Consider the following 16282-nt stretch of genomic DNA (forward strand, 5'->3'; position numbering starts at 1 on the left):
TATTAAAATATAAATTATATTTCTTTTACAAATACAGATTATTTCAATTGAAAGATTCAAGCATAAAAAGCTTCACTACAATCATGATGTAAAGCTAGCTACATTACATACTTTGAATCTATAAACAGTCTGGCTATGGCACTCTTTACAATGAAGTCTTTGTTATCATCAGATTTTACGATAAAATGTCTACCATTGCCATGCAGTGTTTTTTTAATGTAGAATTTACTAGGTCTTCCTGTTGCTGATCTATTTCTGGCTAATTCTACACTCTCAATAGGAGTTTGCAAAAGGAATAATGCGATTTCGCGTCTGAAATCTAAAAAGAGACTTTTTATTTCCAGTAGTAAAAGGTTGTGATATTTTCCATGCATTTATACAGGCTACATCAATGTAATTAGTAAATATTGGCCACCACAATTTTTTGCCACGAACTCTTATTCTGTAATTGGCTACTAAATTGTCACATAAATCGACTCCACCCATTTGGCATTGTATTGTTCAATAAGATGAGGCTGAGATATAAAAATGTTTTTCCTTTGTGTTTTTGAATAACGGGTGACATTTTTTATGGGCTGAATCTTTCCAAATGTTGAACCAACAGTTACAACGGAATTATTGTTTCATCGGGCAAAAATTATTTTTTTTCTCTTCACATTGGAAATCATAATAACCTCTTTCTTTCTTATGGACACATTTCACAGTTTCTAGTAGGCACATTTTTATGCAGTTTTCCTGAATTTTTCCTGTAGCACTGAAACCTTTATTTTTTAGATGTCAGAGAAGCTGAAATGATGTAAAAAAGTTATTAAAATAAATAGCATGATTGGCGGGAGTTTCAACAACACTGAGCAAATTTATCATCACACTTCCTCCAAGCCCAAATTCTTCATATTCTGGTAGTTTTGGAGCTGTCCACTTACCTGAATAAATATCGAAATAAAAAACACATATCCATCAGATGACGCCAGAGTCCATGCTTTGTATTCAAATCCTTATAGGTTTCCCTTTTAAAAACATCTTTACTGAATGTTTGCCTTGATAAGGAATCATTTGCTCATCAATACTCAGATCTTGGGAAAATATACCAAATTGTTGAAATTTCTTATTTAGTAAATTTAGATACGGTTTCATCTTATATAATTTATCAGTATTGTCAGTTTGACTATTGTCAGCTAAATTCTGCTTGATGTATATATATATACTGCAAATGTGACATCGATTCTCGTACAATAGAAACAGAAATGTCCTTATCAAGAGACCATACGTCTCTTCTTGGCGTAAAGAATAATATCCCGTAAGCAATAATATTCCAATAAATCTTCTCATATAGTTTCAGATGCAATAAATTCTAGGCAATTTTTTTTTTTTTTCTGAGCGTATATATATGTCTGTTCAACGAGAAAAGAGTAAATGTCTGAACCATCAAAAATCTCTCCACTAGTTTTACCTTATATTTTGTCTTTTATAGTTTCTATCTGTTTCTTCATTTTCTTCCTGAGACATAACTGACGGTTCCTTTTATATCCATTTCAAGTTTTCAGTTTTCTGATTTTTAAACTTTTTCGTATGACTACCACTGCTTTTAGAAGGCTGAAACTTACTTCTTACGTGAATTTCAACTTCCCCAGCAGTATCATGTGGTAAAATATCATTATCATTATTTAAAACATTGTCATTCCCTTCTTCTTCATCACTAGCTTCTGCAATTTCTGGGAGAAAACAACAATATCAGTTTAATTCTGGTCATTATTAACATTATCGTCATGTTTCTTCATTAAAAAAATCTTTGAAGGGCTTGTTCTAATGTAAGATACATGTTTAAAGCAGCCAGAACATGAACCAGAACATCGAAAGGAATGAGTAAAAAAGGAGATTACCCATTTCCTGCTGACGTTGCGTCAGCGCGACTGTTTTCCCTTCCTTCCCAACACAAATATAAACATGCAATTGATGTAATGTTCTGATAAACGGTGACCTTGACTAAAAATAGATCACTCATAAAGAAGGTGATTCTTTTGTTAAATATTTTTGGCAAAAATCCCTGGTCGAAAATTTTGCTTAAAATATGAGATTAATTATTATAAACAAAATGATTGTTGAAGGCAAATATTTTTTATAAAAATAATCTTCATAATATTTCCTATACAAAATCATCTGCTGGTATAATATATCGTAGGTAGTTCTATTTATATACGCATTTATTTTGACCATTGCGTCAACGCAACACCAGTCGCTAATGGGTTAAAAAAATGAATAAAGTCTTTTTTTTTTTTGTAGCAATTTTTTTATCGTTCTAATGTTTCAAAGGTCTTTTCTTTATTTTGCACAGATATAGCAATAGTCGTCCAGGAAATGCCATATTCCTTTACAAAACTACCTTACCTTGAAGATTTTTATAATTTCAATTTTAATTTTCACTGATAATCACTGAAGCTTACAATATAGCCTTTTCCATATGAAAATCAATTTTGGAAAGGTGAAGTCATTTAACAGATTTCTGTTCAAGATTGCATTTGCAAAATGAAAGCCATTTGCTTTTAAAAGAATCGGAAAATCTGTTTATATTTTCCCGTGAGATATTGCAAAGCTTATAATGTTTGAAAGATAATTCTTTCTTGGAATATGTGTAGCATTTCTATTACTCAGAGAAAGAACCTTTGTTTAAAAAGCAGACAAATTTATGCCAATTTCAGTAGTTATTCTCTTTGCATTGTCAAATTAGTGGAGTTTCTTCCCACAGTGTAAAATATAACCTAAACAAAATCTTCAGAGTTATCTGAAAAGTCAACTTATCTAAGATAAGTTTATATAATAAGGTTTTGCTGTACTGCATTTCTTGGAATGAAAGAAGTGTTACTAAGGGCAGCTCTCAAATTGCAATGTATCGTACCATTAAGCCGGGATGGTGCTAAGGAGAGTAAAATAATTAATGTAATTCTTTGTCCAGCATTATCCAGCAACGGCTGATGCAATTCATCTCAGTCCTCTGTCAGTGTACGGACAGGGATGTTTAGGTGTATTGGAGGATATTTCTGATGAACAAGTCGCTGTTCTAAAGCATTCCACACATTTTCAGTGGAGTAGATCTAGAGAATGTGCTAAACATACAGTCTATATTCTGTGCTTGTCTGAGCAGTTAGTGCATGATGTGTTGTTGTGGATGAAAAGAAATTTATCATTGAAAGCATCGTGGAAAATGCAAACTGGAAGCAGTAGAACTTCATCAATGTATCTTTGGGAAGTCTCACATGTAGGGGGGCATGCAGCCATTGATCATGATACTGCATCTCAAATGTCAGGTCCTTTAATGTATATTTTCTGTATAATAAGCAATACTACTGTCATTCCAGATCAACTGGCATCTACCTTGTGATGACAGATTAAAACTACTGTCATCTAAGAAGAGTACTCAAGCTCAGTCCTGTTCGATGCAGTTGTGATGGTCGTGATGACCTCTCTTCCCCTAACACAAACCTCTCAAGAAGATCATGATTTTGGCATACGTTGTGAGTGTCCTCTTTACCACACAGACTGTATACACTCACAAACATCTTTCTCCAATATTTGAATGTGGGCTCTTCAGTATGGCAATCAGCATCATTAACCACTCTTCCCACCTGGGCAGAATTGCTTTCATGAGCTGTGAAACAATGCTTTGGGTGATGTTGAACTTCCTGGCAACATCTGTTATTTTTCAGGCTTCTTTAGTCTTTCCAGTGATATGGCCAGTGATTTAAGTGATGTCAGGAAGACATACTGAAACTTTCAAGACCGTCAGTTGAATCTTTCCTGTAAAACTGTTGCTTTATATAACTGTCTGCATGTGTTAAATCCTTTAAATCTTATATCAGCACTGTCATTTTATGAACAGATGAGAAATGAAAATTTGCATGCACACACCTCCTGTATCCCACTCTTATTCTGACTTTCCACATTTTACTTACTTCATTTTGTGATTGCTGTGGATGATTGTGTTAACTGTCTTGACTGGTTAATGATGTAAAATTTACTGGCAATACTCATGTACATCTCTGCATTTTCATGCCTTAATTTTTTTCGTTTTTACTAATTAACATTTCACAAGACTTGGTGATAAAATTAAGCAATTGCAATCCAATAAAATTATTACCTGATTTAATATTATTAGTAAAATCTATTTGTGGCAAACTTCTTATTCCCAAAAAAAACTTAATATCTTCACTAGAGTGTTAGATGATGATTTGAGATTGTCTAATTTAAACTGAATTGCAAACAAAAATTTGTGCAAGATTTATAAAAGAGATATATTTCTGTTCAAAAATAATTTGTAGAACATTTAAAAAAGTGTCTTCTGATAAATATTGCAGTAAATGTCTGTTCTTTTGTTTAGGAAGGCCTTAATCCATTGACTTTTCAATATTAAACTTGTCAGACTGTTTTATTGTGTTGTTTTACAGCTAACTAATATAGCATATCTCAGTATGAGCATGCATATTTCATATAGTGGAAATATTGAGACTTATCTCATTTCATCTTGTCTGATAATAACATCAGATCAAGTAAAAATTTTATCTTCACTAAAAGCACAGGTTTGTGCCAGCCATTGGCTTAGGCTTTGAGCACCTGATAGATGACAGAATTTGCCTAATTTCATCCCAATTTTGAAAGAGAATCTTTTGGAGGAATGCTTCTCTCCCATCCTCTTCTTTTTTTTCACCAATCTCTCTAGAAAAGTGTTTGCATCCTGTGAAAACAAGTATATAGTTATAAACCTCCATGTTATTTGCAGGATTCAAACATGGGTTAATAAATTTTACTATTAGTTGTTATTTTTAATCTTCTTATTGACATTAATTAATTTTAAAAAGCACCTATTAACCTTTTAATGGGGAAAGATTATTAGTTTAGTGCAGTTTTCAATATGGTTAAAAACATTTAATATGTAGTGAGAATTTCTTTAAATAATATTTTAATTGTTAATTTAATTTTGGCTTTCATGTTTAAATTTTGCTATTATTTGAGTTAAAAAATTTTCTGAGTGTAACAGTTATGATCCAGTAATTTTCCAAATACCTCTTTTTTTTTTTTTTTTTTTTTTTTTTTTTTTTTTTTAGATTTAGCAAAACGCTATAACTATGAGTTGGCTTGCAGGACATAAGTTGCATCAGTAGACTGAATTTTTATTTGGTGGACATGTGATTTAGGGAAAAAATGTAGAATTTATAGAGTGCTCAAATTTTATCCCTCTGATATTTATTTACTTGAAAAATTAGTTTACCATTTTACAGAAACAATTGTAGCATATTTTAATGGTTTTTCTGGCTGTTGAAAAATAAAAATAAATGAACAAATAAATAAAACTTTCTTTGAATTGAAATACTGATGATGAAAAATTATTGATGCTGCTATTAAGGTGGAGTGACCTGAAATAAAGTGTTGAAATTTAATTTCACATAGAAAACTGCTGTTGAGATGTTACAAAAGCTGTTTATTAGTTGTCTGAATTTTTCAATACAGTCAAAAGTCTTTAATCCGGACTCATCGGAACTTCGCCGACTTTGGATTATCGATTTTTTTGGATTATAGATCATCAGTTTAAATCTGGTAAGATGGCATGCAGAAATTATAAAATTAAAAACATGAAACCATAATTTATGAAATAAAGAGCAATTATGATCTAAAAAGTATCAAAATTTACAAAAAAAAAAAAAAAAAAAAAAAAAAAAGCATAATATTTATTTGTTTACTTTATTAAACATTTCTTTAAACGCGCACATGCATAAAGCATACATTATGCGTAGTCAAAATCAGAAAATTGCAACCAGAAAACTATTTATTTGATTTGTATTTGTAATATTTATAATGACGAGGAATTTGATTTAAATTGTATCAAAGACAGAGTACATCAAGATGAAATACTACATTATAAGCCGAATAAAATAAAAACATCTGCCCTGAAGATAAGGATAGTGCTGACAGATCAACTTCAGATCAAGTTCATTGCGTGCCGCGACGCCCCCCCCCTTGTGCAGAGCAGCATGAAATTGATAAACAGATTTCGGAATAATTAGAGAAACAAAGGAGCCTTTGTCCATTTTTTACAGCAATTCCACTTTTTGTTTCATGGACATTGAAACATGCTTTCCCTTTGTAGATCCAGCATCGGAAATTCTATTTGACATAACCGAAAGTTCCAACTTTAGATAATTTTAGCTTAGCGCATACCTTCCATTATACATTAAGCATGCATGCATAAACGTATTATGCACAAACATAAAACTATGCATACATGCATATGCGTACATGCATATGCGCATGCGTAAAGGTATTACGTGCATGCGTTGCGTTGACGCATGCTCAGAAAATTTGTAGCTTTGAGGTCCGGATTATAGATCATTCCGGATTATGGGTGTCATGCATTCCGTTTAAAATGTCTGATTTATCAGTTAAAAGTTGTTAAATTCAAGCTAACTACATAGATATAAAATTGGATTAATGAGTTGAAAAAAATCATAGAAATGATTTAAATTTAATTAATTTAGATAAATTAATTTTCTACATTTCTGAAGTTTGATTTCTGATTATGTATTTTTTTATAGATTATGATATGTGTGCATTAAGTGGTTGTAAGTATGAATGCCAGGAAACACCAGAGGGTCACCTCTGCTATTGTCCTACAGGCCTTACTCGAACAGTGGATGGCAATTCTTGCACAGGTTGTCTTATAGTAACGTTTTTAATTATTGCTACAAATATAATGCTCTTCCAATTTTTTTTCAATATTATAGCTGGAAAACTATATTGTTTGTTATGTTTTATATATATTTTTAAAATTTTCATATAATAAAAATTTTTATATTGCTACTTTTAATATGAAAATTATATGAATCTCAGGGTGGTTACTTTTTGAAGAAAAATGAATTTTGGTCATTCATTATTAAAAATTTGAAGTTTTTTTTATGATTATTTTATAATTGAATTAATGCAACCAGTAAGAGGCAAGAATAACTCAAGTTGATTTTTATTTTAAACAGGCCAAATTTTACATATATGTGATTGTTTTGTAAACATAAATAATATATTACTATCTTGAACCTACTGCATTTTGAGAAAGTGATCCAGAGAATAGTCATGTGGACTTAACATCAGAACAAATAAGTAATTATAATCATCAGACCCTGGAATCATAGATGTGAAATTTGATGCACTAGTACATCATGGACACATTGAAAGAAACACTGATGAGCTGATGACAAATTTAAACAGGGAAGCAGGAAATGTTACCATAAGACACCTTGAACTTGTTCCACTTTGACAGAGCAAACTGCTAACTTACTGCGACTAAGTGAGCTCCTGTTACATCTATGGGTAGTCAGACTTACACTGGAGTTTTCAGTTCGCCTTTATGACACCACTTTTGAAATTTTTTATCTTTTCTTAGATTTTATGTGAATTTTATCATGAATTTATGATGTAAAAGTGTTTTTAAAGGTCAGTGAATGATTTTATTTTATTTCTTTTTCCAGAAATTCCAGCATGTGAGCAGTGGGGTGTATGTAGCCAAAAATGTGTGGAGATAAATCACCACCACAAATGCTATTGTGAACCCGGCTATGAATTAGAACCTGATCTATACACTTGCAAAAGCATAGGTAAATTGATTGTTTCCAAAGTACTTGAAAATCAATTGCAGTATTTCCCATAATAAAAGCTCAGTGTATAACTGGTTTAAGATGCAGTATATATTGGTACAAGGGTATTACTTAAAACTACTTGTAAGTAATGCACTATGTGTTTAACAACAGAAGTAGTCAAATAATCGCTAAGGAAAGTTAATATTCTTATGAATTCAAAATGAAGAGAAAGAGCATACTAGAGTGGGGGAATGTTGCCTTCAGACTAGTTGGTATTAGAAAACATTGAGACAGTATCTTGAAGTCATTATATTGATTAACTTGAAACCATGCAGTTATCTTAAAACAAAATGTTAATTAACCTCCTAAAACCAGCGGTACAGCAGTTGTACCAGGAAAATGACTTTCTTTAGTGCCGGCTGTGGTACAACTGTCGTACCAGTCATCCCCTCCCTATTTTAGAGAATTGCCTATCTGTAGATCTCTAAGTGGTCTATTGTTGCTGCTCAGAACAGCCGCTGGCTATGCATTGTTTTCCTCTTCTTATCAGTTTGGCTACATTTTGGCAAAACCCACAGGTTTCGTCTCGCGCCAATATACTTGAAAATCAAATAGAAGCCATCTCTCTCTCAAACGTTTGAGCACTTTCTAATAATTTTAGTGCTAACTTTTTGGTACTACATTTGCTATGATTAAAACATCAGCGATTTTGCACGCTGTTTAAACTTACCAGATTTAATGCTTTTTAATCATAGCAAATAAGATTAGATTAATATTTTAGATTTAATGCCCTTCTAGAAAATATGTAAATCTGCTTTTATCGTTTATTTCCTTTTTATACGCATGAATAGTAAGATGTTATTTTGACCCTTTTTTTGGGGGAGTGCATAAAACCCTTAAAAAGTGTTAACTTTTTCAAAGTGCTTCTATTATGTAGGCATTTTTTTCTGATTTATCAGGAGATAAATAAGAGACAACTGCATGCATAATTGTTTTTGTGATTTTCTTTCATTCAATGATTGATTTCAATGATTTCAATCAATGATTGCTTTGAATGATTTTCATTCATTGTTAATTAAATAAAACCAATTTATCTTTAGACCCTCTCTTAGGATGGCATCTACCAAAAAGTATTTAAATATCATTAAAGCTCCTGTAACTTCTACTAAATTGAATCAAAACATCAGTTACTTTGCATAAAATCTTATACTCCTCAAGAAATAAAGGGAATTCAGACAAGTTAATAAAAAATTTATCTTTAAAACAGGAATGTTATTTTGTCTGTATTAAGGTGTATGTCAACTTACTATTAAATGTATGAGAATTAGGATTGGATTACGGAAACGCACGTGCACGCTATCTGCTTAAGGGGATGGATGCTTTTGTGTAAACCTTTTTAAGAGAAAATTGCTCGCATTTAAGTTCCTGATGGGAAACTCGACATGTAATCAACCTATTCTCCGGGTTTGATTGGATTAATTTTGTTCGCTTACTGAATTATATCAAAGTACACAACAATTACTGTATAAAGGGAGGGATGCCTTCGTGGAGGTCTTTCTAAGGGAAGCTGGCTTGTATTTACGTTACACAAAAACCATGAATCCAACCCTTTAGCCGGGATTCAAACCCGAGCCAGCTACAAGTGTTCAGCCACCTTTACTGCTCTACTGAAGGGCCCATAAAAAAATTGATAAAGAAAAAGTATTGAAATAACCGGCTTAATTTACTAACCTATATTTCTCAATTGACAGTACATAAATTAGGCATATGAGGGGAATATTTGTGAATAAATAAGCTGTATTGCACTAATCTCCACTATTCCATATTACGATGGAATTATTGCATTTCAAAGTGATTTCTCATGAATTAAGTTTGTTCCTTTCATGATTTTTTCTTTTTCAAAGAGAAAATTTCGTACTTTAAATAAAAAATACACGAGAAGATACTTTATGGAGAATTTGGCAGAAACAGTTTTCTTAATATTGCTTTGAAAATATTCCAGGGCAATAGTTTTCATTACTGGAAGAAATATGAAAAACAGATTTACTACATTGTAAGTGTCAACACCCAGTATGTCTTTATTCTTTTGAAAACGTGAAAGATTACTCTTTCTAAAATAAATTAGAAAATATATCATGTGCAAATAGAATATTCGTTGAAAATGAAGTAGACTTCAACCTTTGGATATAATGATGGTTTTAGGTGAAATTTCTGCCTATGAAAGGACATTGACATATAATTCTTGATAAACATTTAAAACTGTAATGAATAATACTTTTGATGATTGCATGTATAGGTCACAGATTTTTTTTTCTCTGCTAACATAAACAAAAGCTAATTTTACAAAGAAAAACTCTCGTTAAAAATATACCTCTTTTGCCTGATAGTCCAATGTAATATTTGTTAAAGTTAAATGATGAAAACGCAACCAATGTATCTCTGATTTTCTTTTTATATTATAATGACAAAATTATCGAAAAAAGCAGGTTTAGAGCTCTGTTATTGTTATGTAAAGCTTTATTATTGCTGTAAGTTCATCTCAAAATCTAATTGTATTGAATCTCATTTTAATCATCTAATAGTAATAGATATTATTAATGAATTTATTATTGTTATTTCATTAAATTAGTCATTACCATTTTGTTAATGAAATTATGTTATTAAAAATCACATTCCAACCTGCAGACTTACAAAGCTAGTTCGTATTTATTATATTTTGTAAAATTTTGTTATCGTTTTCTAATTTCTAATATGAAAATGTGCGAATATAAATGAAGTGGAAAACAAAATTACAAAATTCACAAATTATTGCCGAGATTGATCAGAAATAGTAAATGAAATGTAAACATTGCATACGTTTTGTTTTAATTAGAACTTAATTTAAATGAAAGCAAAATAATCATCGAAAAAATTGCAAATCTAGCAACCCATAGTAGATGGGTTGCTAGATTTGCAATTTGCAATTTTTGCAACAGCGTCCGACAAACTTGTTAATTTTACTGCATCCATGGAGAGGGAATTAACGAACTTTTCTCATTAGGAAAATGTCAAAGAGGGGTCAAAAGTTGTTTTGGATCGCGCCGGTCTGAAGGCGATTGTAATGACCTTACGGATGAATAAGGTACCATAAGGAAAACAAAACAAACATTTATTAAAAATTAACGTTCAAAGAATAATGGTAAAGAAAAGTTAACCTTCAAAGAATAATGGTAAACTCGGAGCACTACCTTGCTCTTACAACATAATCTACCACCTGCCTCCTCTGAGGCTAACATGCAACTGTCGTCTCTTTCACTTGCTGGGCTCTGCCAGGCAGCTGATTGGCTCACCACAGCCAGATACATGACACCCTCCCCCGGTAAGATTGTGCTACGCCAAAGCGAAACAGAATCTGAAAACTGAACGAGCAAATACAAACTTAAATTGTATACTCCACATACCAAATTAGTTCAAAATACATGAACATGTATACATGACGTAATAACATACTTTAAAATAAGTGCAATAAACATTCATCTCACAACAGATGAACAGCTGGCTTGATACAATACCGGAGTTCTGAAATAAAACATATAGGCAATACTATTTCCAAACACAATATTATAATGCAACATTAAATGGAAACCAATAATTTGTTTTTCAAAACAGATGGAAAGTAGCTCTCGTACAGTTCCAGAACAAAAGAAAGTAACTAATGCAAAGTTTTAAAACATATTAGTTCATATTTAGTTCACACCTATTTTATTCACCAACTGGTCTTGAAAGACTATTTGCATTTTTTAATTGTGCACCAGGGCAATGAGAAATATGAATATTATAACGCTGAAGTGCCATTGCTCATCTCTGTAATTTGGCAGAATGCGGTGCCGACTTATGCAAATATAATAATGGATTATGGTCTGTGATCAGCTCGATATTTGATCCAAACACCCAACACTCAAACTTTTTTAATGACCACACAACGGCATAAGCCTCGCGTTCAATAGTTGACCAGTTCTGCTGAGTCTTCGAAAGTTTTTGTCTGGCAAAGCTGATAGGATGCAAACTGTCTTGTTGTGACAAGCAAGCACCAACACCATATGAACTAGCATCACACTGTATGTTGTAAGGTTCTCCTGGTTCTGGAGTGTACAATTTTGGTGCTTCACACAGTCGACGTTTCAGTTCTTGTAATGCTGATTCCTCAACATCAGTCCATGGAATTATCTCAGAAATTTTCTTTTTCGTAAGCTCCGTCAATGGGCGAGCTATTTCTGCATAATTCTTTATGTAATCACGAAAATAGTTGAATAAGCCTAATGCACTCTTTGTTTTAGGACTTTTTATAATTTCAATGGCTTGTAATTTTTCAGGATCAGGTTGATGTCTTCCAGCTCCTATTATATGTCCTAAATGCTTTATCTCCGAACGTGCAAAAACACATTTCTTTACATTCACTGTAAATCTGAGATCATTTAATGTAGTTAGCACAGCATCTAAATGTTTGAGATGAGAATTCCAATCTGGTGAAAAGATAGCAGTATCATGTATATGCTTTGCAAAAATCACTATGTTTTCTTAAGGCATCATTCATCACTCGCTGAAAAGTAGAAGCTGCATTTTTTAATCCAAAAGGCATCACTTTCCAACGATATTCGGAACGATGTGTCTTGAATGATGTTAAATCACAACTTTCTTCTTCTAAAGGTATTTCCCAGTAACCCTTCAAGACATCTAAACAGGTGATAACATTCGCATGTCCAATTTTATTGATTAGATCAGTTACATTCTCCATTGGAAAAGCAACAGGCTTGGTTACTTGATTCAACAATCTGAAATCAATACGTAAATGCATACTTCCGTCTTTCTTGGCAACACATACACTATTTCAGCTTCACTTGGCTCAATAAGACCCAAGCTCTCTAATTCCTCGATCTGTTTGTCTACTTCAGGTTTCAAAGATTCTGGGATCTTATAGATATATGGCTTTTTTCTTTCAGCTCCAGGTAACAACTGAATTCTATGTTCACCGACGATGGCTATTTGGATCTCACCAGAAAATAAAGCGATGTGCTTGAGTAAAAGCTCGTGTAATTCCTTTTGTTTGCTACCCTCTAAATGACTAATATCCACCTCGATGTCTCTTCTAGTGGCTGCAAAATCTCCTTTATTTGGAGTTGCATGAATTTCCCCAAACTCAGAATCATCTTCAAATATCACTTCCACATTTTGTGCTTGAACGTAAAATTTTCTTATTTTGTTTACATGAACATGCCGCACACTCCCATCGGGTAATTTAACTTTATAAGAATGAGGATTTACTCTTTCAACAACTTCACCTGGACCTGTCCACCTAGCATACAGCTTGTTGCTAGATTCTGGTATAAGTAAATATACTAGGTCACCATTTTAAAATTCTTTCAAACCTTTGCGACGGTTAAAATAATATGCGTAAACTTCTTGTTTTTCCGCGGCAGATAAAGAAGCGAGCTCAGATGCTTTCTCTAAATTTATCTTTAATTCTTGTAGATAATCAACTGCTGAATTACTCAGATTAAGAGGTAATGGTATTTCACCGGACCATGATGATTTTAACACAGCTAAAAGGGACCTCTAGCTTCATGACCGTACATAAGCGTAAATGGAGATACACCGGTAGTGCAATTTGGAACGATACACAAAAAGTAAATAAGGTATGTGCTTGTTCCAATTAACCGGATCTGTGCGAATTACATGATGTAACATTTGTTTAAATACCCGATGCCATTTTTCCACTGAGCCGTTTGATGCTGGGTAACCAGGTGTCGAAAAACGAGGATGAGTTCCTAACCTTTTTTCGAATTCTTGAGTTAATTGTGAGGTAAAATTAGTGCCTTGATCACTACAAACTATTTCTGGAATACCGGTTCTCATAAAAATATCTGAAAGAGCATCACAAGTATCTTTAGCGGAAAGACTTTTTAAAGGTATGACTTCTGGCCATTTTGAATGATTATCTATCAAACACAAACAATATTTATGTTTCCTTCCTGAAGGCTGTGGAATTTCACCAATAATAGCTATATTTACTGTATGAAAGGGATATGGCGCGCGAACAATAGGAGTAATCGGAATTTTATCCGATTGTCTTTCCGGACTTTTTAATTGACATCTTTCGCATGTTCTACAGTAATTTTCTACATCTTTGGATATGTTCAGCCAATAAAATGAAAGCTTAATTCTTTCTTTAGTTTTCCTCATACCTAAATGATTTCCGAATATGGAATCATGAGCTAATTGAAGGACTTTATTTCGATAATTCTTGGGCAAAACTAACTGTTGTATGTTTTCCCCACATATTTTTTCTTTATGAAACAATAATTCATCCTGTAAAAAGAAATTATTCTTCCCTAATTCTGCGTCCTTAAAAGAATTTATTAATGTTTGGCAGTTTCTCTGATCGACCTTAAATTTATTCGATTCCGAATAACTGTTTAGTCTTTCATCATTCTGATTCGCAACTGAGCTATAAAAAAGATTTACATTTGACAGTTCAACGGCGCCAACCTTAGGTTGTTTTTGTTTATGAGTTTCCGGTTTCATCTCAGGGTAGACTATTGATTCATTCTCGTCTTCAAATATGCGATCCCATACATCTGGTGTAATTAAACATTGAACATTGAGCTTGTCTGTCAACGCGAAAAGAGCTTCTACGCACGAATATAGACAACTATTTGGTTTTTTGTAATAAATGGGAATAGTTGCTAATGTTGCCTCTATGACGTCGCCAAATGCAGAACTTAGAATGGTTTTACCCTTACTTTCTATTTTTAAATCAGGAATTAATGTAGTGTTCAAAATTGGTATTTCCGTACCTGAATCTTTTATAGCTTCTACTTGCTTCCATGCAATGTAAATAGTAATCTTTTCCAAGGAATAAAAATTAAGTTTTCCGTCGGAACACTCACGTTTTTGTAAATGTTTAGAATTTACATTTGTAACAACCGCATTGTCCTTCGGTTTACTTGAAGTGTTGACTTTCGGTTTGGCCGGGAAATTATCGTTCTGTTTATTGGACCTCTCAAATTTATTTCGCCTGTTCGGGCAATCCTTAGCCTCAAATTTATTTCGCCTGTTCGGGCAATCCTTAGCAAAATGTAAACTGCTACTACACACATAACATTCTCGCGGTTTAAACGAATGTTTCTGTTCATTTACCACTAAATCTTTTCTTAGCGCTGGTGTAATATATTTAGAGTTTTTGTTGTATGAATCACGAAAATTATCACGTTTTTCACCTCTTATGTCATCAAAAGATTTACCTTTTGCAATGAAGTAAGTGTCACATTCCTTCGCTAGTTCTTCTGGACATAGGCAACTTTCACCTTGTCGAACTGCAACATGGCACGCTAAATCACTATCCAACGTTTGGAAAAGTTTGTCAGAAATTATTAAGTTAATTAAAGACTCAAAATCATTGACGTTTCTACTTTTACAATAATGGATCCAACATGATCTTAAACGAGAGGCGAACTGCAAATGAGTTTCTCCCGTCAACCTTTGAGCTTGGCGAAACATTTCTAAACATATAATTGGCGATGGTTCATATTCCTTAAGGATTAAAGATTTAATTTTTTCATAATCTTTCAAATCATCATCTTTAATATATACTAGAATATTAGAAGATTTATCACCTATCAGTTTAAGTAAAATTTCAGACTTAAACTCATTTGGTACGTTCTTATGCTTAAAAGCCCTTTCTATGGAATAAAAAAATAAGTTCCATGCTTCACCCTTTTTAGGTACAGAAATCGATAACGCCTGACAGCTTTCAAAAGCTTGTCTAATGAAAGTGTATTTTCTACGTTATTACTAGATTCGTTGCTACTTTCGATTTGCATTAAACGCAGTTTCACAATTTCTTCTGGCTTTTTCCTTTTTTCAACCGTAATATTAAGAAATTCAATAACAAAATCTTTATCTTTCGAATATTCTTTAGAACTTAAAAGCTTATCTTTTAATTCTACAACTTTTAAACTAAAATTGGCTTCATCACCGAGTTCCTTCAACACCGAAATCAAATCACTTTTAACTACTCCCTTAAACATATTTAGTAGAAATTTTCCTTAAAATTACAACAAAAATTTCTCACCTTTTCTCAAAATCCAGTCAGCTTCATTCGCTCCGTTTCTCGTAAGAAAGCGTGCTGTAATGACCTTGCGGATGAATAAGGCACCATAAGGAAAACGAAACAAACATTTATTAAAAATTAACGTTCGAAGAATAATGGTAAACTCGGAGCACTATCTCGCTATTACAACATAATCTACCACCTGCCTCCTCTGAGGCTAACATGCAACTGTCGTCTCTTTCACTTGCTGGGCTCTGCCAGGCAGCTGATTGGCTCACTGCAGCCAGATACATGACAGCTATATTATGAGAATTTTGGCCCAGTTTTAGAAGGTTAATAAAAACAAATAATAGAAATAGTAAACAGTAAAAAAATTTAGAAATATTTCTTTAAATAAAATTTTTAAAAACATACAGCATAGCTCCAGCTCTCCCAGCTTTTCATAACATCTCTCAGTAGATCACAGAATTGTGTGGTTTTTAATTTTTAGGAAAATATGTTTTTCAGCAATAAATAAAATTTATTGAATTTACGTAACTTAAATTGTAAAAATTCCATTCCTTCCTTCCTAGTTATT

General features: G+C 32.6%; 1 protein-coding gene across 7 annotated transcripts in view; it reads left to right on the plus strand.

The window, feature by feature from the left end:
* Positions 1 to 16282, plus strand: part of LRP1 (LDL receptor protein 1) — a 627804-nt gene that overhangs the window by 200008 nt on the left and 411514 nt on the right. For all 7 annotated transcript variants that reach the window (XM_085820318.1, XM_085820321.1, XM_085820322.1 and 4 more), the window contains exons 24-25: positions 6582 to 6698; positions 7509 to 7634. In XM_085820318.1, the coding sequence (XP_085676444.1) occupies positions 6582 to 6698; positions 7509 to 7634 (243 nt within the window). The remainder of the gene's footprint in view (positions 1 to 6581; positions 6699 to 7508; positions 7635 to 16282) is intronic.

Source organism: Stegodyphus dumicola, chromosome 7, assembly GCF_044657685.1.
Source record: "Stegodyphus dumicola isolate Sdum_Otavi_A_Nest chromosome 7, ASM4465768v1".
NCBI lineage: Eukaryota > Metazoa > Arthropoda > Arachnida > Araneae > Eresidae > Stegodyphus > Stegodyphus dumicola.